The 24556-nt window shown below is 41.0% G+C and overlaps 1 protein-coding gene across 1 annotated transcript in view; it reads left to right on the top strand.

The window, feature by feature from the left end:
* TUBE1 (tubulin epsilon 1) overlaps positions 1-17809 on the top strand; it is a 36643-nt gene extending 18834 nt beyond the window's left edge. The window contains exons 6-12 of the mRNA XM_082252113.1: positions 2051-2172; positions 2633-2820; positions 9757-9926; positions 13079-13219; positions 14841-14981; positions 17306-17480; positions 17632-17809. Coding sequence (XP_082108239.1) covers positions 2051-2172; positions 2633-2820; positions 9757-9926; positions 13079-13219; positions 14841-14981; positions 17306-17480; positions 17632-17790 — 1096 coding nt within the window. The 3' untranslated portion in view covers positions 17791-17809. The remainder of the gene's footprint in view (positions 1-2050; positions 2173-2632; positions 2821-9756; positions 9927-13078; positions 13220-14840; positions 14982-17305; positions 17481-17631) is intronic.
* The last annotated feature ends 6747 nt before the right edge of the window (positions 17810-24556 follow it).

The raw sequence follows: 24556 nt of genomic DNA, 5'->3' as shown, positions 1-24556 counted from the left end.
AATTGTATTGTAACTGTAATGTCTGCCTTCATTTTGTTAGGCGCTGCGCAAACTGTTGGTGCTATATAAATCCTGTATAATAATGTAAAATTAGGTAAAAACAGGATTTTTAAAAAAGAAAAAAACATGACAGTTGTTTGATGCACATTGCTTTAGAAAACTAGATGTCGTTCAGTTAGAGTTTACTTCTTCTATAAGACAAGATGAGTGTTCTCAAGTCTGTTTAACCACTTAAGCCCCGGAGGATTTGGCTGCTAAAGGACCAGGGGTTTTTTTGCGATTTTTTACTGCGTGACTTTAACGGACAATTGCGCGGTCGTGCGACGCTGTACCTAAACGAATTTGACGTCCTTTTTTTCCCACAAACAGAGCTTTCTTTTGGTGGTATTTGATCACCTGTGCGATTTTTTGATCACGCGCTATAAACAAAAAAAGAGCGTAAATTTTGCAAAAATAACAATATTTTTCACATTTTTTTTTATATGAAATTCCCCAAAAAAAAAAGTAAAAATCAAAATTTTTTAACATTTTTCGGCCAATTTGTTTTATGCTACCTATGTTTGGTAAAAAAAATCGCAAAAAGCGTATTTTGATTGGTTTGCGCAAAAGTTATCGCGTTTACTAACAAAGGGAAAGATTTTTGTCATTTTTGGTGTTTTTTTTTTTAACGCGTAATGGTGGCGATCTGCGATTTTTTTTTTCGGTACTGCGACATTGCGGCGGACAGATCGGACCCTTGACTGACATTTTTGACACTTTTGGGGGTACCAGTGACATTACTGCAGTAATCAGTGCTATACATATGCACTGTTACTGCAAAAATGACACTGGCAGGGAAGGGGTTAACTTTATTGGACAGGGAGGGGTTAAGTGTGTCCTAGGGGCGTGCTTTCTACTGTGTAGGGACATTCCTATTGGTGTAAAAGCAAAGATCAACCGTTCTACATAGTAGAACGGACAGATCTTCACTTTTACACAGGGAGAACTGACAGGCAGCTTGTTTACACAAGCTGCTCTGTCTTTCTCCCTTCACAGCAGCGATCGCAGTGTGACTGGCGGACATCGAGTCCGCCGGTCACACGCACTGACTTGTCTGTGAACGAGCCGCGGCGGGCGCGCGCCTCGGCGGGCGCGCGCCCGCCCGCGATAGGCTCGCAAGTCAGTGACAGGCGAGTGACGTACCGATACGTCACTCTGCCTGGCCGGGGCTGACCGCCGCAGTATATAGTCGTGCGGCGGTCGGCAACCGGTTAAGGATAATTGGAGAACAGAGCCGCTCAGGTGTATCAGTCCAACCTGGTGCTGGTAAGACCCGTCATCCGGATAAAGTGCAAAGGAAATAGTGGAACCGCACTCAGGTAGATGAAAAGCAATGGAAATACTTTTATTCTACAAATCATAAATGGACAGACAGTGCAGGGAACAGGTAATCCAAGGTTAACCTTGGATTACCTGTTCCCTGCACTGTCAGTCCATTTATGATTTGTAGAATAAAAGTATTTCCATTGCTTTTCATCTACCTGAGTGCTGTTCCACTATTTCCTTTGCTCTCAAGTCTGTTTAAAGCATTTCTAAAGGCTATTTTTTTAAGTTAAATAAAAAGGAGGTTATACTGACTTGCTCTGTGCTATGATATTGCACAAAGCGGTCCCTTACCTCTTCTTTGGCGATCCTCTACTCCTTCTACCAGCCGGTACCCGCATAGGAAGCTGTGTGCTATGGGGGCACCTTTGTGGATGCACTCCAACGTTGGACTATGTGCCTTCATAGACTCACAGGAGATTGAGTGATAGAACATTTTGACTCGCTGGAGCAGTGACAGGAGTCGGGTAAGTGTTTAGGGATGGGGGAACAGTTAGCGGGGCAATGCAATAAGGAAGAAAATAGCTAGGCTTTGGAACCACTTTAAGATAATTTATGGTGTAAACTACGTGGCATGTATTTGTTACAGCAAACATTGCTGAAAAAGTCATTAACATTTATAAATGAAAAAGTTTATAATAATCACAATGATTCCTGAAGATATAGACCTATTCATTTGTATATGTAGGGCAGTTGGTCACAAGCTGTATGGTTCTCAGTACCGGGAGCAAATCGTAGAGAATGTGAGAAGGACAGCTGAGCAGTGTGATTGTCTTCAGTGCTTCTTTGTGATTCATTCCATGGGAGGAGGTAAGAAGAATATTTCTAGTGGAAATAAAACATGAACTTCTACCAGCAGGTTTGTTAGACATCAGATGATTTTCTGTTCACTTGACAAGCATATTCATTATTCAGTGCAAGTCGGGCAAGCTCATAGGCATTAATAGGATAAATTTGGTTATTTTCAGATAAGTAAAAGTTTTACTTAAAAATTCCAGCTTGCCTATTTACTAGCAATGCTAATGCTGTTCAAATGCCAAACTTTTAAACACCCAGTCTGTCATATCATATCTGTGGATGACCACTTTAAAGTAACAACAATTTAAAAAACAGTTTACTATTTAAGCATTGCCACTACATGTATAGTGTATATTTTACACTAGTTTTGAAACTAGTTTGAGGTTACTCTTTTAAAGCAATAAGAGTAGACTACCAAAGAATGCGCAAATTTGCTAATTCAGTTCTTTTTGAAATTATTTGCCACCCTCAGGAACAGGATCTGGTTTAGGTACATATGTTTTAAATGTGCTTGAGGATGAATTCCCTGAAGTGTACAGGTTTGTCACCTCTGTCTACCCGTCAGCTGAAGATGATGTGATCACATCACCCTACAACAGTGTTTTAGCCATGAAGGAGCTTACTGAACATGCAGACTGTGTACTTCCCATTGAAAACCAAGTAAGAACCTTTACATTACAGTTGTTTTTTTTTTTTTTTTTTTGTTCATAATAATATCAATAAGAACAATATTTTTTTACTTTCTGCTATAAAACATATCCAAAAATTAAAATAAAAAAATCACATTTCTTCATAAATGTAAGCCAGAATGTATTCCTCTACATGTCTTTGATAAAAAGAAAAACACAATAAGTATATATTGATTCAGGGGTGTCAAACTCAATTTATACATAGGCCGCATCAGCATTATGGTTGCCCTCAAAAGGCCGGTTAGATCTGTAGGATTAGATGTCCAGAGCACTCCACGCCCCCTTAAACGAGATGTCAAGAGCCTCCCTCACCATCAGAAGTCAAAAGTCACCCACCCTTCCTTACATCACAATGCATCCCCTTACCTTGTGCTGCTGCCAGGAAGAAGGTGTGGTGGATATGGAAAGGGTCTGGAGGAGAACCAGAGGAGTGCTGGAGTCATCTTCCAGAGTCTGCTGAATGCTGAGACCAATGGAGGTGTTGCAGCTTCACAGAGAGGTGCAGGATCTGTAGGAGGATTTCTGCCCTCCTCTCTGCTGCGGACTGCTGAGAGGGGGGGGGGGTTGGGAAAAGATGAGCCTTTCTGCAGCTGGCAAAGGATCTGGCAAAGGAGTTCTGTCCTCTCTGCTGCCGACTACAGAGACAAGGGGGGGGGGGCAGAGAAAAGGGGTGTGCCGCAGCTGCAGGAGAGGTTCTAGGGCCACATGAAATGGCCCGAGGGGCCGCATTCGGCCCGCGGGTCTTGTGTTTGACACCTGTGTATTGATTGGTTAGCGTGAAAGTTATAGCATCTGCAAACTATGGTATATAGACTGGAGTTTTTTCATTTTTATATATACTACTAATGGTGGTGATCAGCGACTTATGATGGGACTGCGATAGTGTGGTGGGAAATCTGACACAAACTGACACTGAGTGGGAACTGACTAACTGACACTGACATCACCAGTAACACTAATACAGTGATCAGTGCTAATACTATACACTGTCACTGTATTAATGACACTAGCTGGGAAGGGGTTAACATCTCAGGTAAATAAAGGGGTTACATGTGTGCCTAACATAGTGTAGTGTGTGCTGCTTTTTACTAAAGATCCCTTTTGTTTCTTCCCTCTGCTTCTCTGCCCTCTGTCAGGTCTCTGTGTTAATTGTCAACACAGGGCTCTGGGGTGTGATTGGACATAGCCGATCAGCAGGTCCCAGCCAATGAATCTTATCAACTCCTGCTGTGTACAATCACAGCGGAAAGTCCGGGGGGGGTGGGTGGAGGGGGACTGGAAGTAGTTAATACCAGCATGTTTCCTGTGTTTTGTGTGTGCATTTTTTTTTTTTAAATAAACATATACTGTATATATAGTGGCACAGGATTGTGGACTGTGTGTATGTTTCACTTAGGCTTCTCACCTGCAGATTATAGGATGCTCCATAGTTGTGTGTAATATGGAGATAGCAAACTTAATAGGTTCTGTTCTGGGCCCTTGAGCTTAGAGGTTTTGAGGCGCTTTGGGTGGAGTAAAGCCTATATTCCTAGGTCCACATTTTACCTAGCAGCTTAACCTAGTTATTTGTATCAGCTCTCCACAAGCCTTTATGACTGACTGATGCTTGGGTCTCAGAGCTTGCTGTTGGGTGAAAAGGCTAAGTGCTGACTGAAACTTAAAAACGTAAGTGATCCCTGTTTGTTATGAAGAACCTATTAGGGGCACCCTGGTAGTCAGGAACTGACCTGAGTTCAGGCTCAGACATGCAGGTGTTTTTTGTCTTATAGTTTCATAGTTAAGATGCATGTCCAAGAGTCTTTTAATAATGCCAATACTCCCCACTGACACCACCAATTGTGGAAGAAAGTTCCACATCCTTATTGCCCTGACAGTGAAAAACCTCTACACAGCTTAAGGTTAAACCGCTTCTCGACCAATCTCATTGTGTGGCCCCGTGTCCTTTTACACTACTTGAGACTGAACAGTTTTTTTTTCCCACACTGGGATCACCATTTGAGGTATTTGTAAATCGCTATCATATCTCCTCTCAAGCGTCTCTTCTCCAACGAGAAGAAGTTTAGTGCTTGTAGTCTTTCCTCGTAATTGAAGTCCTTCAGTCTCCTTATTAATTTTGTTGCCCTTCTCTGGACTCTCTCCAGTTCCCGCACCTCCCTTCTGAGGACAGTTGACCAGAATTGGACGGAATACTCCAGAGGTGGCAGGATTATAGTATGCTATGGGCTTTCAGTACAAACTCCTGCATTGGAACTGTGTTAGCTGCATTGCAGAATAAAGTTGCGAACAAACCTGCATGAACTATTCTTGGTTCACCACTGTTGCTACCAGTTAAGCCTGTCCCCCTTACAATATACATTTTGTTAAGAGCAACGATAGTGTAGTATATGCTACATGTTTTAAATAGAAAATCAAAGCGGTTTTACTGCTCTGAATACATGTTTCTTTAATCACTTGCCTACTGTGCACTTAAACCCCCTTCCCATCCAGACCAATTTTTAGCTTTCAGCGCTCTCACACTTTGACTGACAATTGCGCGGTCATGCTACACTGTACCCATATGAAATTTTTATCTTTTTTTTCACACAAATAGAGCTTTCTTTTGGTGGTATTTAATCATCTCTTGGTTTATTTATTTTTTACAAAAAAAAAAGACAGAAAATTTTGAAAAAAAAAAAAGTTTTCTTATTTTCTGCGAGTAAATTTTGAAAATAAATACATTTTTCTCCTTCACTGATGTGCGCTGATGAGGCGGCACTGATGGGCACTGATAGGCTGCACTGATAGGCACTGATGAGTTGGCACTTATGGGCACTGATGAGGTGGCACTAATATGCAGCACTGATGAGCACTGATAGGCGGCACTGATGAGCACTGATAGGCGGCACTGATAGGCGGCACTGCTGGGCACTGAGAGGTGGCACTGCTGGGCACTGAGAGGTGGCACTGCTGGGCACTGAGAGGCGGCACTGACGGGCAGCACTGATGGGCACTGATAGGCAGCACTGATGGGCACTGGCTGATGGCACTGATGGACACTGACGGGTGGCACTGATGGGCGGCACTGATGGGCAGCACCATCAGTGCCCACACTCAGTGCCCATAGTGCTGCCAGTCAGTGCTCATCAGTGCCTAGATGAGCAGGCACTGATGGGCACTGACTGGCAGCACTATGGGCACTGATAGGGGGCACTGATGGCGGGCACTGTGGGCACTGATGGTGGCAATTTGTGTATGTTTTTTACCTTTTGTAATCAGGGCACTGGTGATCGGTGCCCTGATTACATTTCTTCTGTGTCCCCGGCACTGTGCAGCTCTCCCTCCTTCCTCACACTACAGTCTCCGTGTGAGGAAGGAGCGCTGGCGATGAGAGATGATCTCATATGTTTACATATGAGATCATCTCTCATTGGACGGTCCGATCACGTGGCGAATGGCCGCTGTGATTGGCCATTCACTACGATCTGTGATCAGCTGTGTCCAAGGGACACGGCCGACACAGATTTTCCCCGATGCACGCTCGCGGGAGCGCGCGGGGAGCCTGCTTCTGGGAGGCCATTTAAAAACGGCCTCCCGAAAATTAGAGTCCGCGCTGCAGCCGTATATAGGCTATAGCGTGGACCGGAAGCAGTTAAAGAGTATGTTTGGGGAAAAAAAATAAAAACATGCTGTACATCTCTGCACATTTCCTATGTTTTTGTTTCTTTAACCACTTACGGATCGCCCACTGTGTATTTACATCGGTACCTTGATGTTAAATACCTGGGTTATGGCAAATAGCTGCCATAATCCCGGTATTTTTTTAAACAGCAGGCGGTACGTTTTAACATAAAGGTGGTCCCAGCAGCGCATTCGCCAGGGGATCGCCTTTATGGGCGGTGGGAGAGGTGCCCCCCTCCCGCCGCTTCCCGGTCGTTTTCTCCGCTTACCGGAGCCGTCGGTAGCAGGGAAAATGATCCGGTCCACTCTCCTCTTTGGCAGGAAGTCGAGTGAGGGCAAGATTGCCCCAATTCGACTCTATAGCCTTAGAGGAGCAGAGCGACGTCATACGTCGCTTCCTCCCAACAGTCAAAAAGGCCCATTTTTTTTCATCATGGAAAAAATTGATCTGAGGTCTTTTTGACCCCCAGATCTCACATTAAAGAGGTTCCTGCTTATTTATGTTACAAGGAATGTTTACATTCCTTGTAATAGTAATAAAAGTGATCAACATTTTTTTTTTTTTTTTAAACGACAGTGTAAAAATAAAAGAAAATAAATAGGGAAAAAAAAAATTAAAGCGCCCCATCCCCATTAGCTCGCACGCAGAAGCGAAATCATAAGCAAGTCATGCCCACATATGTAAACTGTGTTCAAACCAGACATGTGAGGTATCGCTGCAATCGGAGTGAGAGCAATAATTCGAGCCCTAGACCTCCTCTGTAACTCTAAACTGGTAACCTGTAGAGGAGAACTGGGCAGGGCTGGCAACACTTTGTGGGATTTTATTGCAGAAGAGGCACCATGTTCTCTTTTCATTGTTACCATGTTTCCCCGAAAATAAGACATGGTCTTATAATAATTTTGACTCTAAAAGACGCATTAGGGCTTATTTTCAGGGGTTGTCTTATTTTTTCATGTACAACAATAACATAATGGCTGCTGACCTGATCCACACTTCTTAGCATTTTCCTTGTCCATATGTTGACTGAGGTTATCGTACTCTGCTCGCCATTTTCGGATCATTTGGAGATCTAACTTCATCTCTTTGCAGAAAGCCGTAAGATCCTTACCTTCGGGAGTCCTCCACAATTTGTTTCTTGTACTCGATGGAATAGCTTTCTTTTTGCACTCCTCTTGTCTGGGGATCAAACTAATACTATACGCATCAAGTGCGCATGTGCGTTGTGTCTATACTCTGATTGGTCATTTCGGCAATAAGTCTCAAGTCCGTCTGGCTGACTATCTTAACTGGGGCTTATTTTTGGGTTAGGGCTTATATTACATGTATCCTGAAAAATCATGCTAGGTTTTATTTTTGGAGAAATACAGTAGTAGTTAACTAAACAGATGGAATATGATATCCTGCACTTGCAGATAGTCATTGCTCTTTATCCATTCATGGGACATAAGTATATCCAGAACATATATGTTATGTTTTATGTTATGTTATCCAACAAAGCATAGAGTTTACTAAATACTATTGTGTCTTTCCCCAGTCATCCTCCAGGACGGTCACATGAGAGATAAGCTCCACCTCCTGCAGGAAACGCAAGCACACACAAGTTTTAAAAAGGCCGCCCTAGGCTGCCCCTTCAGTTCCTGTGTTGTGCGTATTCCTCTCCCTCCCTCTCACTCTATCCCCCTCCTCCTCCCTCTCCAAAACCCAGGAATCAACTGAGGGGGCTGACAAACCCAAAAAGAAAAAATATTGCTGTATCTGCGGGGTAAAGATCCCATCCGACAGCGATAAGTTACTTTGCAATCGGTGCATCAGGAAAATAGTTAACGAAGATAGTTCAGAAGAAAAGGGAGAACTCCTATTTTAGGACAGCTCAGATTCAGACAGGGAATCGGGCTCAATTGAATCACAGAAAATTTCCAAGCATCTTTTCTCGGCAGAAGAAATGGAAGAGCTCTTAAAAGCAATTTACATAATGGAAGAAATCTAAGAATCGCAGCCCGTAGACCCTGTCAGGGACAGACTGTATAGAGGAGTTTAAGAAGAAAAACGCAGATCGTTTCCAATCCATCAGTCTATCAAAGGGATAATAGATAAGAGTGGAGGAACCCAGGAAACAAATTGTTTTTTCCAAAGGCCCTGAAGAGCAACCTAGAGCATTAAGGTGGCCCCTTGGAACCTTTCCCCAGTTCTCAGGGCTCTAACTCAAGCACCTTTCGAGCCACTTTCGGAAACTTAATTGAAAAACCAGACACTCAAATCAGCCTTCCTAGTTGCTGTTACGTCAGCTAGACAAGTTAGCGAAATTCAGGCCCTCTCTATAAAGGAACCTTTCTTCACAGTCTTCCAAGACAAACTAGTCCTTCGAAACAGACCCCCCTGTTTCTCCCCAAAGTTGCCTCAGCATTCCATTGGTCACAAGAGGTAATCTTACCATCCTTCTGACAAAATCCATCCAACCAAGAAAAGGAAGCATTCGCAACCTTGGATGTTAGAAGTTGCGTCCTCCATTATCTGGACGCCACTTAACAGTTTAGGAAAGTTCCAAACCTTTTCGCTTTGTTAGGCACCATTCACAAAGGGAAATCATCCAAAAATTCCGTAAGTAGATGGATCAGAACAGCAATAAAAACAGCTTATGGAACCCAAAAACAGGCCAGCCTGCCAAACCCGAAAGCGCATTCGACTTGCTCAATTGCTACTTCCTGAGCAGAGAAAGCTGGGGCCTCCATCGAGCAAATCTGCCAAGCAGCCATCTGGTCCAGTGATTTCATCTTTGTGAAACACTACAGGACTGATTTGGTCTCTGCCCAAGATCTGACCTTTGATTGAAATATCCAGCAGGCAGTAGTCCCACCCTAGGTACAAATCTTTGGGGTCTCATGTGACCGTCCTGGAGGATGACTGGGGAAAGCTAGAGTTATTACCTGATAACTCCTTTTCCACTCCTTTTCCATGAATCCTCCAGGACGGTAGACCCCACCCTTACTGATGGAAGATATTAAGTACATATATCAGAACGTTAGTATTTGACGGCCAGGCAATCTTTTTACAACTGCAGGGGAAACCTAGGGCAGCCTTTTTAAACTTGTGTGTGCTTGTGTTTCCTGCAGTAGGTGGAGCTTATCTCTCATGTAATCGTCCTGGAGGATTCCTGGAAAAGGAGTTATTGGGTAATAACTCTAGCTTTTCGTTTAGTTTTTATTTTATTATGTTTTTTGTTCTAATTTGGTATTTGTTTCTTTTAAGTCATTAGTTGACATTGTGAATAAAATTGTTCATATGACTAATTCTGGAAAACTTGGAAGTGTAAAGCCAAATAGCCTCCTAATTTCCAATAGAGGTGGTGGAAAAGAAAATGAGAAACCATTTGATGCCATGAACAACATTGTAGCAAACCTGCTTTTAAATCTCACCAGGTAAACACCTTCATTTTTACATTATATGGTTTTCTGTTACTGGCTGTAAACAAAGATCCAAGTACTTCTCTTGTATTGTATCTAAAACTTAAAGTTCAGCCTAAAACTAACTAAATTTAAATCTACTGGCAGCCACATTCTAAGACTGATCCATCTATCCCTGTAAAGCAAAAATCGCTATACATACCTTTTCTTCAGCCGATACAACACTGAGCTGTCAGCGGTGGCTTCTCTGTGTAGGCATGTGCAGAAGAGGCAGCCGACAACGGAAGCCCCATAGTAAGTCTATGGGTGATGTCACTCTCCTGGCATTTTCCAGCAGAAAATGTATGTATAGCGATTTTTGCTTTACAAGGTTGGATAGATTAGTCCTAAAATGTGGCTGCCAGTAGATTTAGAGTTAGTTTCAGGCTGAACTTCTACTTTAACAATGAACTACTCTTCTTTGCTCCCTTTGGTCTTTTAAATATAGCATTGAAAGTGTTTTGTTATATACTGTATGTTTGAGAAGTGCAAAAAATACCTGTTTCCTGAAATCCAGTACTGCCCTGTGCAGCCTTCTCTTAAATAATGGTATCAGTCTTGTTCAATTCAGCTCTATGGACTACAGAATGCCCTAGACAGGAAATAGGCAAAGGTCTAAGAAAAATAAATGCCAACCACCACGTCTAAGGACTGTAAACTGCAATCTGTTACATTTTATTCACTTTAAATGACCACTGCCAAAGATCACTGTAACTTATATACACTGTATATTTTTAATACTCATTCTCTGGACCCCCTTCTCCATATAAAATGTTCAATTTGTCATACACAAAACCAGAACTCGAATAGGAAGAAAAACTATTGATACAAAATTACTAATTCATTTTTTGACATTTAAGTGTAAAAGATTTTTAATCTTTTTTTTACTTTGAACTGTGAACAGACAGCTAATAGATTACATAAAGTGAGCTGGTCGTAAAACAGACTATTGCATTTTAACTGTTTGCAAAGTCCTAAAGATCGAGAAAGTCAGGAGCAGTTTTCTGCGTAGCTGCTCTTGGTCAGTGACTCAAAATATTGAAGCAAGAGTCAACATGAATGACAGGCAATTTGCATTTTCTGAAGGGCTTAGCAATGGCAGCTCCCATGTTTCTCTCTTGCAACAGATTTATTTTAAAGATTGTGATTTTGTGAGAGTACAAATTGCATATATGGTTTCATAGAAGGCCATATCTTTGGGACAGCTTAAGGTCAGGATAAACTTTAAAGTGTCAAAAATAGGTTACATTACTGAGACAATTTAGTTTTGTAGGTATGTTCCTTTTAATTAGGAGAATATTCTTTACTAGACATTCTCCAATCAAAAAGATGTTTAAAAACCTTTTGCATAGTAACTTACGTGGCTTATGAAATGCATATAATTGGTTATTGAGTACTGTATTTTTCTTTCGAAGTATTCTTTACCTTTTTGTTAATATGTATGCTCTGAATACCTTCTCTGCTGTATAGTCTCTTGTTTTAAGCTGCAAGCCATAAGGGGTCATGACTTGTAAACTCCAACAATGCATTTGCTAATTTATTTCTGATTCCAGTTGCATGGTTCAAACGCTGACCATTTTTCTTCATTACTCTCTACGTGACTAAGGCTGGCCATACTTGAACCATTTTTTTTTTTTTAATTCAAGCAGCTGGTTGAACAAAAGAAAATGACTTGATTTCCCACCCAAACACTCACGGTGGATGGGGAAATCCCTCCCGCTGCCTTATTGTATTCTTACAGCGGAGAGATAAGTACCGGCAGAGCTGTTAGAAAGAAAAATTTCCAACATGATCAATAGAGCAACTTGTGTACAACCAGCCTGCTCATACATGGATTGAAATTTGGGTGGTTCTTGCTGACCTGGCCGAATTTTAATCCATGTATAGCAGACTTAACCCAGATCTATATGCAAATCAGATGTTCTGACCTCACGCTGTATTTACTTGCTGCATGCCTGTTCAAGGTCAATGACTTAGAAAGTACTGAAGCCACAAACAGCTAGGCAACTGCTATTTTTAGCAGGAAGTTAGCAATAGCAACCCCTGTATTTTTCATGCGATATTTTATTTCCTTTAAGAACATTTCCCCAGAGGGTAGTAATATACAAAAATAAAAAGCTGCCAAAGATCCTAACATTTCTATTCAAGCAAAAATGTTTTAGCTTGAGTTGTACTTTAGCACTCTATGTGCAAATTTGAGCGCTGTCCCTGTGGATCATACAATTGGAGCATTAGTAATTCTTATAATCATGTACATGTATATTATTTCATGGAGTCCAAACGTGAAAGAAAGTACAAAAGTGCTTTCTTGAAGGTGCAAGCTGTTCTCCAATTCTTCTGTGTGCAATAAAGTGCTGTACTCCCCTCGTGTGCCCTCACTCACCAACATTTGAGTTTGAATGCGCCTGTCAATACAGATGAATCCTGAAATTATGTTGTTTCTCCAGCGCCTCTACTTCTCTCATTGAGATGGCAGGTTGACAGGATGTTTGTCATGTAAAGAGGATGAAGAGATCTACATAGAGTAATTACATTTTTTAAAAAGTTTAAAACATTTAACAAAGTTTAAAAAAATTCTACTCACATACACTCTGGATAAAAAAGCATGTATTTTTGGGGGAAAAAAAGCATGTAATCCTGGTTCAGAACCAGCACCATGGCATGCATTCCAAAACCCGGACGTGACGTCGCCAGAAGTTCCCATATAATGCATTTCGTCCTCCCACTGTGCGTCTTCAGATTATTTTATTAGGAGAACTTTATTCATTTCTTTCACGTTTGGACTCAATGAATGCATATGATTATAAGGATTGCTAATATGTGATTCGAATGATCCATGGGGACAGCGCTGGGATTTGCACATAAATAACATCAAGTGGAAATACACCTTGTTTCCAGCTGCAGCCAATTCACTAGCTGTAGGCACCTTTTGGACATCACTATAGCCCAGGTACACAAATATTAGATGTACTTTAGCGCTGTTATTCTGCCAGATGAAGGAACCTTAATATGAAGGAACCATATTTATATTTGCTTTTATATTTGCATGACAATTTCTGAAAAATACCTGAATGAGAAGCAGTGCACAAGGCCGCAAATTACATTTAATGTCTTTGTTTTCCTCCTAGCTCTGCAAGATTTGAAGGGCAACTTAATATGGATTTGAATGAGATCACCATGAACTTGGTCCCATTTCCTCATTTACATTATTTAACCTCCAGCCTAACTCCTCTCTATACACTTGCTGATGTAAATATACCTACACGAAGGTGAGAACTCAGAGGCTAGTGCTGTTAAATTGACCCATGCAATTCTTCTTGCTATCCCATCTAACTGTGTATAGCAGTTGTTCTAAGGTCTTTATAGCTCCCTTTCTCATGCCACAGCTCTCTAGAAATCTCTAGATGGCAGGTGGGAAAGTTCATTCTGGAGATTAAGTCTGGTGCACACGGTCACCAACTGTCCAACATTTGGCTTGTGTGTATGGCCGTCTTCTGTTAAACCGGCATACTGGAAAACCGGCATCCGATCAGCGCTGGCAGCCAGTGGCTGAGAGCGCTGACTGGTGTGTTCTGGCAGGCAGGCAGTCCCTCTGTCAGAACAAAATAGCTCAGCAGGGAGATCGCTGTATTAACATTGCATAGTTAGTACAGTGGCTCCTCTCGAGCTCTTCGGTTTTTTTGTTCGGCCCATTGGGTTGAATGAAAAAAAAATTATAGTGTGTACCAGGCATTAGACTTTCAAGGGTAAAGTGAAATGTTGCATATTCTCTCTTGATACATTTATATAATCTATAAAAATTCCAGCCAATAGGGAAAGAAAGGATAACAGAAGGTTTATGCAGAACCCCTTTATCAGGCATGTGGCCTGATGTTGCTATCTTGTGCTACGATGTGATCATAAAATAAAGTGTTGGACCCTCTTATGGAGTTCCCTGGTGTGCTGGTGAAATATGCTTGCTTTGAAGTCTTTCCGGTCTCCATCCAGTGCTCACTACTGCACACTCTCACTCTTCAGCCATATTCAGGAATGTGTGCGTTGGGAATATTGCTGTACCCTCCTTACCATACACGTTAAAGCCAGACATAGATCGAAATTCAGCTGGTTCAGCAGGAACCAGATACATTTCGATACATCTATGGGGGCAGGCTGGTTGTACAGAAGTCAATCTCTCAATCAACCAGCCTGTTGGAAAAATGTCACTTCATCAGTGCTGCCGGCTAAAGCCAGCAGTCCTGACGAGCTTATTCTGACAGCAGGGAAGCTTCCCCGCTGTCAGAATACATTAGCTTCGCAGGAGGGATTACCCATCCACCTCAAGTGTTTGGCTGGGTGAATCCATTCATTTTCTTTCGTTCAACCTGCTGGTTGAACAAAAAAAAAAAAAATAATCATGTATGCCCAGCTTAGGATCTTCCTCAGAGAGGTTTAGGGTTTTTAAAGTGACCCTATCATGAGAGACCTATAGAGGTTGCTGTCGTAAAAAATGCCAGTTCAGTGACTGTCTGCTATCAATACTTTCCTCGCTTATCTGGAACAAACTTACTAAAAAGGAGTGTAGGAAAAGTGCCAGAATTTCTTACCTCCTTAATGCTCCATCAGCACAACACCCGGGCAGCTAGCTTTTTCAGAAGGAACAGTTAGCAACAACAGCCTCTGTTATTTTCTCATGACAAGTTTCCCCTAACAACAGGGCTCTTTACTTGATAAATTGATATGCCTTAGGAGTCCATTAAACAGGAAAAGGCTGGACTGAACAATTGCTGTAAAATAGAGAACCCTTAGAGGGCACAAATAAAATAAAAAAAGTTAAATAAATGTTTACATATTGTAGTATTTGAATACACCACAACACCCAGTTTACTGTGATTACATGTTATTTTTGCACAGGTTGGACCAGATGTTCTCTGATGCCTTTAACAAAGATCATCAGTTAATTCGAGCAGACCCGAAGCATAATCTTTACCTTGCCTGTGCTTTGATGGTGAGAGGAAATGTTCACATTTCTGACCTTCGCAGGAATATTGAAAGGTTGGTGTCAGATAATACCTCCAAAAACATCAATGTGTTTTTGGTGTATAGCACACAAGGGTCCTAATCACATTTTTGTCATGGAGTTTGTATTGTATTTTGCATCAGACTTTTCTAGGAGTCAACCGGCATTTCTAAGAGTCCAAGAAACATATGCATCCAGTTTTTCACAATATTAAGACCTCATGCACACTGGATGTGTTGCTAACTCTCCTAAACTTCTTTCCACCTGGTAGCAGAGTTTTAGTAGAAAAAACGCTTGATGCTTGTAAACTCATGTAACGCATTTAGGTGCGTTAAGCATTTGGGCGTAAATTCATTTCATTGGCTAGAATAATAGTTTATTTTGGCCATTGAAATGAAATGAATGAACGCTTAAGTGATAAACGCACCTAAATGCGTTACACGCGTTTAGGTGCGTCAATTTTTTTTTCTGCCAAACCCATAGCAAGTAGCTTTCTATGGAGGCACTTGAGCAGGCTCAGCTCTGCCCCCACTCTCTTCTCATTGGCTAACTGGCTGTGAATGACAGTACCAGGAGCCAGTGACTACCACTGCTGTCTCAGCAATAAAGGAGAGGCCCGGGAGAGCGTAGACTCTCGTGCACATTGCTGGATCGAGATGGGGCTCAGGCAAGTTCTGGGGGGGGAAGGGACCTGGGGGTGCTGTTGCACACAGAATGTTTTTTACCTTCATTCATAGAAGGAATAAAGGTAAAAAAAACCTTGATCCTTTACAACCACTTTAAGCTCAAAAAGCTGACAGCTGTAGTTAATCCAAAGAGTGAATTTCTGTTTTTAAAGGCTAAGTTCACCTTTTACTAAAAAATTAAAAAAACACTTTTTTGCAGGTTAAAAAATGTGCCTTTATTACTTTTTAACAGAAACCTGGAAAGTATTGCACCCGCGATCAACAGGTGCAAATAAACAGTTTTGCTATAATGCAGAAACATACTTGCCTTCTTTTCACTTCCCAACCATTCTGTTTAGCCACTGGGAGTTGGAAGTAAAGTCCTGTGTAAGCTACAAGTCATTGAAGACTGGCAGCAGCACATGAGTGAAGAAAATACACGTGTAAGCTGGATGGGGATTAAAGCAAACCTGTTATTTTGCCCTAAGTGGGCAAGTATTTTTCTAAGGGCTGTGTAATGCGGTATGACCACAATCGTGCCCAAATCTTGAATTTGACCTGTCTGTTTTTTGACTGATGCCAGTATTGTCCTTTATAACTAAGGCACACCCTGGCACAGCTGTCACATGCCTCAGAATACTATTTCAAAGAGCAGTATGAATTGTAAATTGATGCAAATTAGGAGTGCAAAAGAAAACAATGCATTACACAGGACGGTTATCATGAAGTTATTGTGTATATGTAGTATGCCCAAGTAGCAATGTCAGGACTGATGGTCAGCGAGGAGATATGCAGAAAATAGAGATAACCAAGAGGGGGTCCGAATTATGCAAAACCTGCATGTGACTGAAAAAGGAGAGCTTGTTGGTACTTTTTATATGGCCAGTAAGGGGCAAGCTTTGCTTGTACTGGAAAAGTCAAGACTCCGTTTCTATATCTGTGGATCCAAAAATTGCTTCAGGTTTTACTGAGGGTAGCCTATATTTATATTTTTTCATTATATACTCAGTTTGAATTGCCCATGTTTATGAAAAAAGGTACCATTTCACAGAAAATTGTCCTGATTACTAGAAGTGGATTTGTTTTGTGTTCCATTTTAAATTAACATTACCCTGAAGTTAAGGTATTTGTATAAAGCACAGATGTGTTGAAATCCTTTACATTTAATTTTTTTTTTCCTGGCCCCATACACATCTCTCCGCTTCTGCTGTCATGCATTTTTCCTTGTGTCTTGTGAATGTTCTTTAACATGCGCTTTTAGTGCATTTTAAATGTGGTTTTTCATGCACATTCATGTGTTTTACCTGCGTTTTCATGCACTTCCATAGACTTCAAAGGGCTAGAAAACAGGGGTAAATGCAGATCATGTCGGACATGCCTCATTTTTTACAACAGAGCATGCATGTGAATAGTCTCATTGAAATCAATGTATTTTTATGACGCATGCATTATTATGTGCTGCAAAATGCACACAAAAGCCCACAGGTGTGAAATCGGCCTTAAAGACAGTTGTTTAAAGCTAGCATACAATTTTTGTCAGTAGATTTCAACACTTTATGGTTCAGATGGGAAAGTCCATTGTAATAGAAGACTTTAGATGTCCTTTGTAAAATAAAAATGTATGAAAGGTGCGTGCGTGTAAATATATACTGTATATATAATCTTTTTTTTTTTTTTTTTTTTTTTTTATGCAGGCTGAAACCCTCACTACCGTTTGTTTCTTGGAACCAAGAAGGGTGGAAAACTGGGATGTGTTCTGTCCCACCAGTTGGCCATTCCCATTCATTGCTGGCACTAGCCAATAACACATGTGTGAAGCCAACATTTATAGACCTGAGAGAGCGGTTTAATAGGCTGTACAAAAAGAAGGTATATATATTAATCCTTAAATATATGTAAGGTTTTTGCACAAAATGCAGACAGCATATAATAAGCCTAAATAAATATATGTTTTGCATTTTCTAAACATGTGAACATGTTTATATAGGGTTAATTGAAGGTAAACTCTTCATTTTTGCAGGCTCATCTTCACCATTACCTACAAATTGATGGCATGGAGCAGAACTGTTTTTCAGAGGCTCTGACATCATTATCCTCATTAATAGAAGAGTACAACCAACTGGATGCCACCAAAGGGTTACATATGCCAAACCCTCCTCGACTTAAAATAGCAGTTTGACACTCATTTTTTATCCTCTTCTTTTTTTTTTTATTAAATTGCACAGTTCTACAATGGAAAATCTTAGAAAGATGCATATGTCCCAGAATGATCTGATGCAAGCATGGTATGTGAAAGTTAAGTGATGTAAATGAGGAGGTAGTTGTCTTTATTAACTTGGCCAATTCCAGTAAGGTGGATTGGAATACTCATGACCACTCTTCTCTTAGCAAGAGGAGAGCCTCCAGAAACTGTGAGGTAAATCTCAGCAATACAGTTTTCAGGAGATTCTGCCCACTGGACTTCAGCTACAGTGAGATATCACTTTTGGTGAACTGGCTCTATAATATAATGAATTTGGCTCTATAATAATGAGCTGTTTCTTTTGTTCTTGGAATGTGCCCATACACTGTACATGTGTTTATGCAAGTCCCAGGTTATACCTGAGTGTAAAGTAGGCAAGTGCAGCCATTCATGCCTATGGGCAGCTGTACACAGCACCTGGGCTTCCCATATGGGAGAAATATGCCCAAATTTACATTGCACAGGCTCTTGTGCAAGAGTCCTATATGTTATATATATTTTCAACATTTGTTATATATGGTATTGTGCAGGAGTCCTAATTCTTTAAAGTCTCTGTGTTTGACACATGCTTTTTTTTTTTTTTTGATTCAGATATGCAGACAGGTACTAACTGTGTGCCTTCTTTCTTTATTCTTGCTTTAGATATGTTGGGTTTTGATACTGGTTTGTTTTATTTATTTATTTTTTCCATAAAGGGTAGGTAGGGTATTCACAGCCGTGTACAAAGAGCAAATGGCTCCTGCGCTTAAGGGGTGGCCTTGCGGCTGGTATCCGGAAAATGCGATTCAGGTCAAATTGTAGTAAATTTAGGCTGTGCTGCCACTCTCAACGGGTCGTGGTAACCCAAATAAGATACTGGAAAAGAGAAATGGACAGAGGGCGCACCAGCCTAGAGCATTATCTTTAAAATAATTTATTGTAATAGACATGTTTACACATTATACTCACAAAACGATTATGAAACACGGGCAATAAGCAGTGAGGGACCACCAGGGGTCTCCACTGGGCATCCTCAGCTGCCGCAGACCGTGGAAGGATGTAGACCTCCAAAAAACCACTCATTCCCCCAACTAGCTCTGATGAAGGGGGAACCCCCCGAAACGCGTAAGCGGTTTTTTGGAGGTCTACATCCTTCCACGGCCTGCGGCAGCTGAGGATGCCCAGTGGAGACCCCTGGTGGTCCCTCATTGCTTATTGCCCGTGTTTCATAATCGTTTGGTGAGTATAATGTGTATACATGTCTATTACAATAAATTGTTTTAAAGATAATGTGATAGGCTGGTGCGCCCTCTGTCCATTTCTCTTTTCCAGGGTATTCACAGCCACCTGTCCAAGGAAGCAGTATTTAGAATGTTTCAGTGGGTGCCTAAATAGAATACTGGACTTTTTCAGTGTAGAAGAGTCAATGAACCCTTCTAGGTACACGGATGTCAGATGCAGGGCCAAGCATCACTCCTTACGTGCTTAGAGTAGGAATATTATTATAATGGTTTACCACTCCTTGAATGCTGTATGCAGGGTTTGGGGTCAACAGAAAGCATCACAAAGCTTGATAAATATAGAGACATCTGTCTTGGTGCCCACAATCAGACCCAGCAGTTAAGGCTGGGTGGTACAGTTTACAATACATCATGCCTTAATATTACAATTCTTTTGTTTAACACACTACTGTGAAAGGTAATGTTCATTTTTTGGTTTTGGATTCTCTTTTTGATATTTAATAACCAAAAAAGGAAATTTTCTGAATGCAATTGGAATATGTACTTGTGAAACATTGTTTTACCTCGGTGTAAAAAAAAATACTTTAATTTGTGACAAATAAGATTGCATTGTATAAACATTATGTAATAGCTTTATTTTTATTATTAAATTCACATTTTGGAATATACTGATCGAAGACGTCTGCTCTTTTCTATATTCATATTAATGCAAATAGACCTGTTCGGAAAATTATTTTGAGGCCATAAAGAGAGTTATTTGCTGTCTAAAATAAATTATGTATGCACGGTTTTTGTGGCTTTATAACAATTGAGTCTTTATTTTTTTTAAAATCCATGGTAACCTTTAGAAACCTAATAAGTAACATAAATTCACAAAATATATACTAACGCAATAAATATGTACAAATAAAATGTATAATCAACTTGTATTTTAGGAAGAACTGTCATGAAAAAATATGGGAGCTGACCTCTCCTGAGAATGCTAGGTCTGGGTGTCATTCTGATACTGACTTCAATGCTTTTGATTTACTGACCTGTATCAAGTAAAAAATAACAAATTCTGACGTTTCTTGTTTATTTGCAGCATGCTTGCTCTTGGTCCATGACTTTGAGCCAGTCAGAACCAAGTAGCTAGCATTTTCAGAAGTAGGCTAGCGTTGGTAGCTCCCATATTTCATCAACGGTTCTAGCTTAGTTAAGATAGAAACCACTAAAAACTAGAATTCCTGTCAAACCCTAACTATTCCTTAAAATATCCCTCCCGCCCTCGTAAAACACCTATTCTTACTAACCTGGGTAATAAAAGATCTATATACTTATCTATTTTCAGGTCTTTTTCTACACAGATTAGTCAGAATAGGTGTTAGAAGGTGGAGGAAGCATTTTTAAAAGTACTGTAGTTTGACTGGAATTCCACTTGAACTTTAACCATAAACCTAACAATATTCAATTTTGTCATAAAATATTAAATATATATGACTTGTATATTGCACACAAGACTATGTATGTCACACATAAGGAAATTCAAAACTTGGCCAATATTAGCACTTTACTCCTAATTGAGTTAGCCAAGCAATTTGCCAGAATTAGCTCTGCATGTTTCCCAGTGGTTCACTCTTTCATTTCCACATGCATTGACTTTACCCACTGATGTCCCATTAATATGACATCATTCTGTAATCCACCATGCTCTAGAACCTAGTACGTATTGTATTCATATCTAAATGATGAATGTATTATGCCAGTATTTATCAACAATGGGTGCCATATCTGAAATCCAGATTTACATAGCTGATAATTAATGTTAGTTATTTTTATACATATTTAACCACTTAAGCCTCTGAAGATTTTACCCCCTTCCTGACCAGGGCCTATTTTGCAATTCGCACTGCGTGACTTTAACGGACAATTGCGCGGTCGTGCGACGCTGTACCTAAACGAATTTGACGTCCTTTTTTTCCCACAAACAGAGCTTTCTTTTGGTGGTAATTGATCACCTGTGCGATTTTTTGATCATGCGCTATAAACAAAAAAATAGCGTCAATTTTGCAAAAATAACAATATTTTTCACTTTTTTTTTTATATGAAATTCCCCAAAAAAATGTAAAATCAAAATTTTACCAGTGACATTACTGCAGTAATCAGTGCTATACATATGCACTGTTACTGTAAAAATGACACTGGCAGTGAAGGAGTTAACTGTATTGGAGAGGGAGGGGTTAAGTGTGTCCTAGGGGCGTGTTTCTAACTGTGATTGGCTGTGGCTACTAGTGTAAGAACAGAGATCAACAGTCCTACATAGTAGAACCGTCTGATCTCCATTCTTACACAGGGAAGAATGACAGACGGCTTTGTTTACATCAGCCGCCTGCCTTTCTTCCGGTGTAACGGACGATCGCGAGTGCCCGGTGGACATCGGGTCCGCCGGGCCCACGCGCGGGGGGCTCCGTGACCGCGCGGGAGCTCCCTAGACCCTCACAGGCTAGCAACGTAGCCCTACGTCGCTTTGCCTGTGAGGGGCTGACTGCCGACGTAAATAGTCGTGCGGCGGTCGGCAAGCGTTTAAAAATAATTAAAAGGCAAAATGAGGAGCCTTTTTACATGATTAGATACAACTAGATAACCGCTTTAGCTGCTTTCCTTTCAATAGAAGAGTACTTTTAAAATAATGTGTCTGCGCCCACTGCTCTCAACTAAATTCCAAATTAACTGTACAGCTTACAATGTATCCAAGCGTTAGGAATAAGTCCCCGTTCACACTAAGGCGACCTGTGAGGCGACCTGGTCTCCTCACAGGTCGCCGTAGGTCACCTTCCATAGGGAAGCTGCGGACCCGTTCTAATAGGAGCGACACAAGTCGCTCCGACTTAGAAAAAGGGTCCGGAGCTTCTTTGGGGCGACCTGGAGGCGACCGCCATAGACTTCAATGTTATGAAGTCTGTGGCGGCCGCTCCGAGGTCGCGGCGCGCTGCTCGCACCGCGACCTCGGAGGTCGCCCCCCCCCCCGAGTCGGATCGCCCCTATGTGAACGGGGCCTAACACCAACTCCCTAAAGGCTATACAGCTGAAAATAGCACTACTGGTGTTGAAGCTATCCTGCTCCTAATAATTTTGGCTGCTGTTGTTCATACTGCTAGGATGAAAGAGCATGACTTCGTGATCTTGTGCAGGCCAGTCAAGTTCCTCCACCCCAAACTCGCTCATCCATGTCTTTATGGACCTTGCTTTATGCACTGGTGCTCAGTCATGTTGGAACAGGAAGAGGCCAACCCCAAACTGTTCGCACAAAGTTGGGAGCATGAAATTGTCCAAAATGTCTTGGTATGCTGATGCCTTAAGAGTTCCCTTCACTAAAACGAAGTGGCCAAGCCCAACCTCACACCATAAACCCCCCTCCACCAAAGGATTTTGACCAGTGCGCAAAGCAAGTTCCATAAAGACATTGATGAGTGAGTTTGGGGTGAAGGAACTTGACTGACCTGCACAGAGTCCTGACCTCAACCCGATAGAACACCTTTGGGATGAATTAGAGCTGAGACTGCGAGCCGGGCCTTCTCGTCCATATCAGTGCCTCACCTCACAAATGCGCTTCTGGAAGAATGGTCGAACATTCCCATAGACACACTCCTAAACCTTGTGGACAGCCTTCCCAGAAGAGTTGGAGCTGTTATAGCTGCAAAGGGTGGGCCAATTCAATATTTAAAATAATTTTGACATTTTTTAAAATTAAGCCCCGTACACACGTACCGAATGTTGGCCGAACGATCGGCCGTCTTTTGTCCGGTGCTGTCCTATTGGTTGAAAAGTGCTAAAGACTGCACACAAATTTTGTCGGCCAACAACAGCCGACTGCAGAAGTGATGCCATGTGATGGTTAACTTTCCATGTGTTTTTTCTTCTCTGAGCATGCCCAGTCTTGCTCATCTGCTGTTTGTCGGCCGAATTCTGTACTGACTGGCGAACAATCGGCCGTTCTGGTGACGGCCAACAAAAATTTTATAGCCTGCACACCCGATTCTGTTCGGCCGAAAAGTCGCAGTCGGTTGTCGGAAGCATCATACTAACAAGCCGACAATCGGCTGATCGTTCGGCGGCCGAATATTTACGGCCGACAATCGCTACGTGTGTATGGGCCTTTAGTTTTAAGTGAATAAAACCTTGTATTACTCAAATTCGGTTTGTTGAGGCAAGAAAGTGTAAGTGGAAATACTATAAATAGTATATTCTTATTGAATAATAAACTAGTTTAAATGTAAATGCTGCGTTAAAAACAAGGTTTTTTCAGAGTTAGAGCTTTTACAGCTGAAAAACTCCTGTTCAAACCCACTCGTTCTGGGTTGTTTTCCAGCCAGAAAATGCCCCTGTCAAAAACAGCTAATAAAAGCCTATATGTACATGGACACATAGAATAACATGCTGGGGAGTTTACTGGCTGTAGGAAAAAATCGGCTGAAACCAAAAACAGCAACCGTAACATCGTCCAGTGTGCATGAGGCCTATAGATTAGAATATTGTACATTCTAATTCTTGTTTAGTACATGTGTATATGTGTGTGTATATATATATATATATATATATATATGTGTGTGTGTGTATATTATAATATATTATAATGTTCCTGACATCCTTAGACAGCTCTTCTGGTCCTGGCCTTGGTGGACAGATTGGAATCTAATTGATAGGGGATCAAATATTTATTGCACTCATCAAAATGCAAATCCATTTATAACTTTTTTGAAATGCTTTTTTTGGATATTTTTGTTGTTATTCTGTCTCTCACTATTAAAATAAACTTACCATTACAATTATGGACTGATCATTTCTTTGTCAGTGGGCAAACATACAAAATCAGCAGGGGATCAAATACTTTTTTTCCCTCACTGTGTGTGTGTGTGTGTATGTATATATGTGTGTATATATATATATATATATATATATATATATATATATATATATATATATATATATATATATATATATATATATATATACATACAGTATCTCACAAAAGTGAGTACACCCCTCACATTTTCATATATATTTTATTATATCTTGTCATGTGATAAGACTGAAGAAATGACACTTTGCTACAATGTAAATTAGTGAGTGTGCAGCTTGTATAACAGTGTAAATTTGCTGTCCCCTCAAAATAACTAAACACACAGCCAATAATGTCTAAACTGCTGGCAACAAAAGTGAGTACACCCTTAAGTGAAAATGTCCAAATTGGGCCCAACTAGCCATTTTCCCTCCCCAGGGTCATGTGACACATTAGTGTTACAAGGTCTCAGGTGTGAATGGGGAGCAGGTATGTTAAATTTGGTGTTATCGCTGTCACTCTCTCATACTGGTCACTGGAAGTTCAACATGGCACCTCATGGCTAAGAACTCTCTGAGGATCTAAAAAAAATAATTGTTGCTCTACATAAAAATGGCCTAGGCTATAAGAAGATTGCAAAGACCCTGAAACTGAGCTGCAGCAC

This window comes from Pelophylax lessonae (genome assembly GCF_965119305.1).
Source record: "Pelophylax lessonae genome assembly, chromosome: 3".
Lineage (NCBI taxonomy): Eukaryota > Metazoa > Chordata > Amphibia > Anura > Ranidae > Pelophylax > Pelophylax lessonae.
Note: the sequence above shows the minus strand (reverse complement) of the source record. Positions and strands in the feature narration are given on the sequence as shown.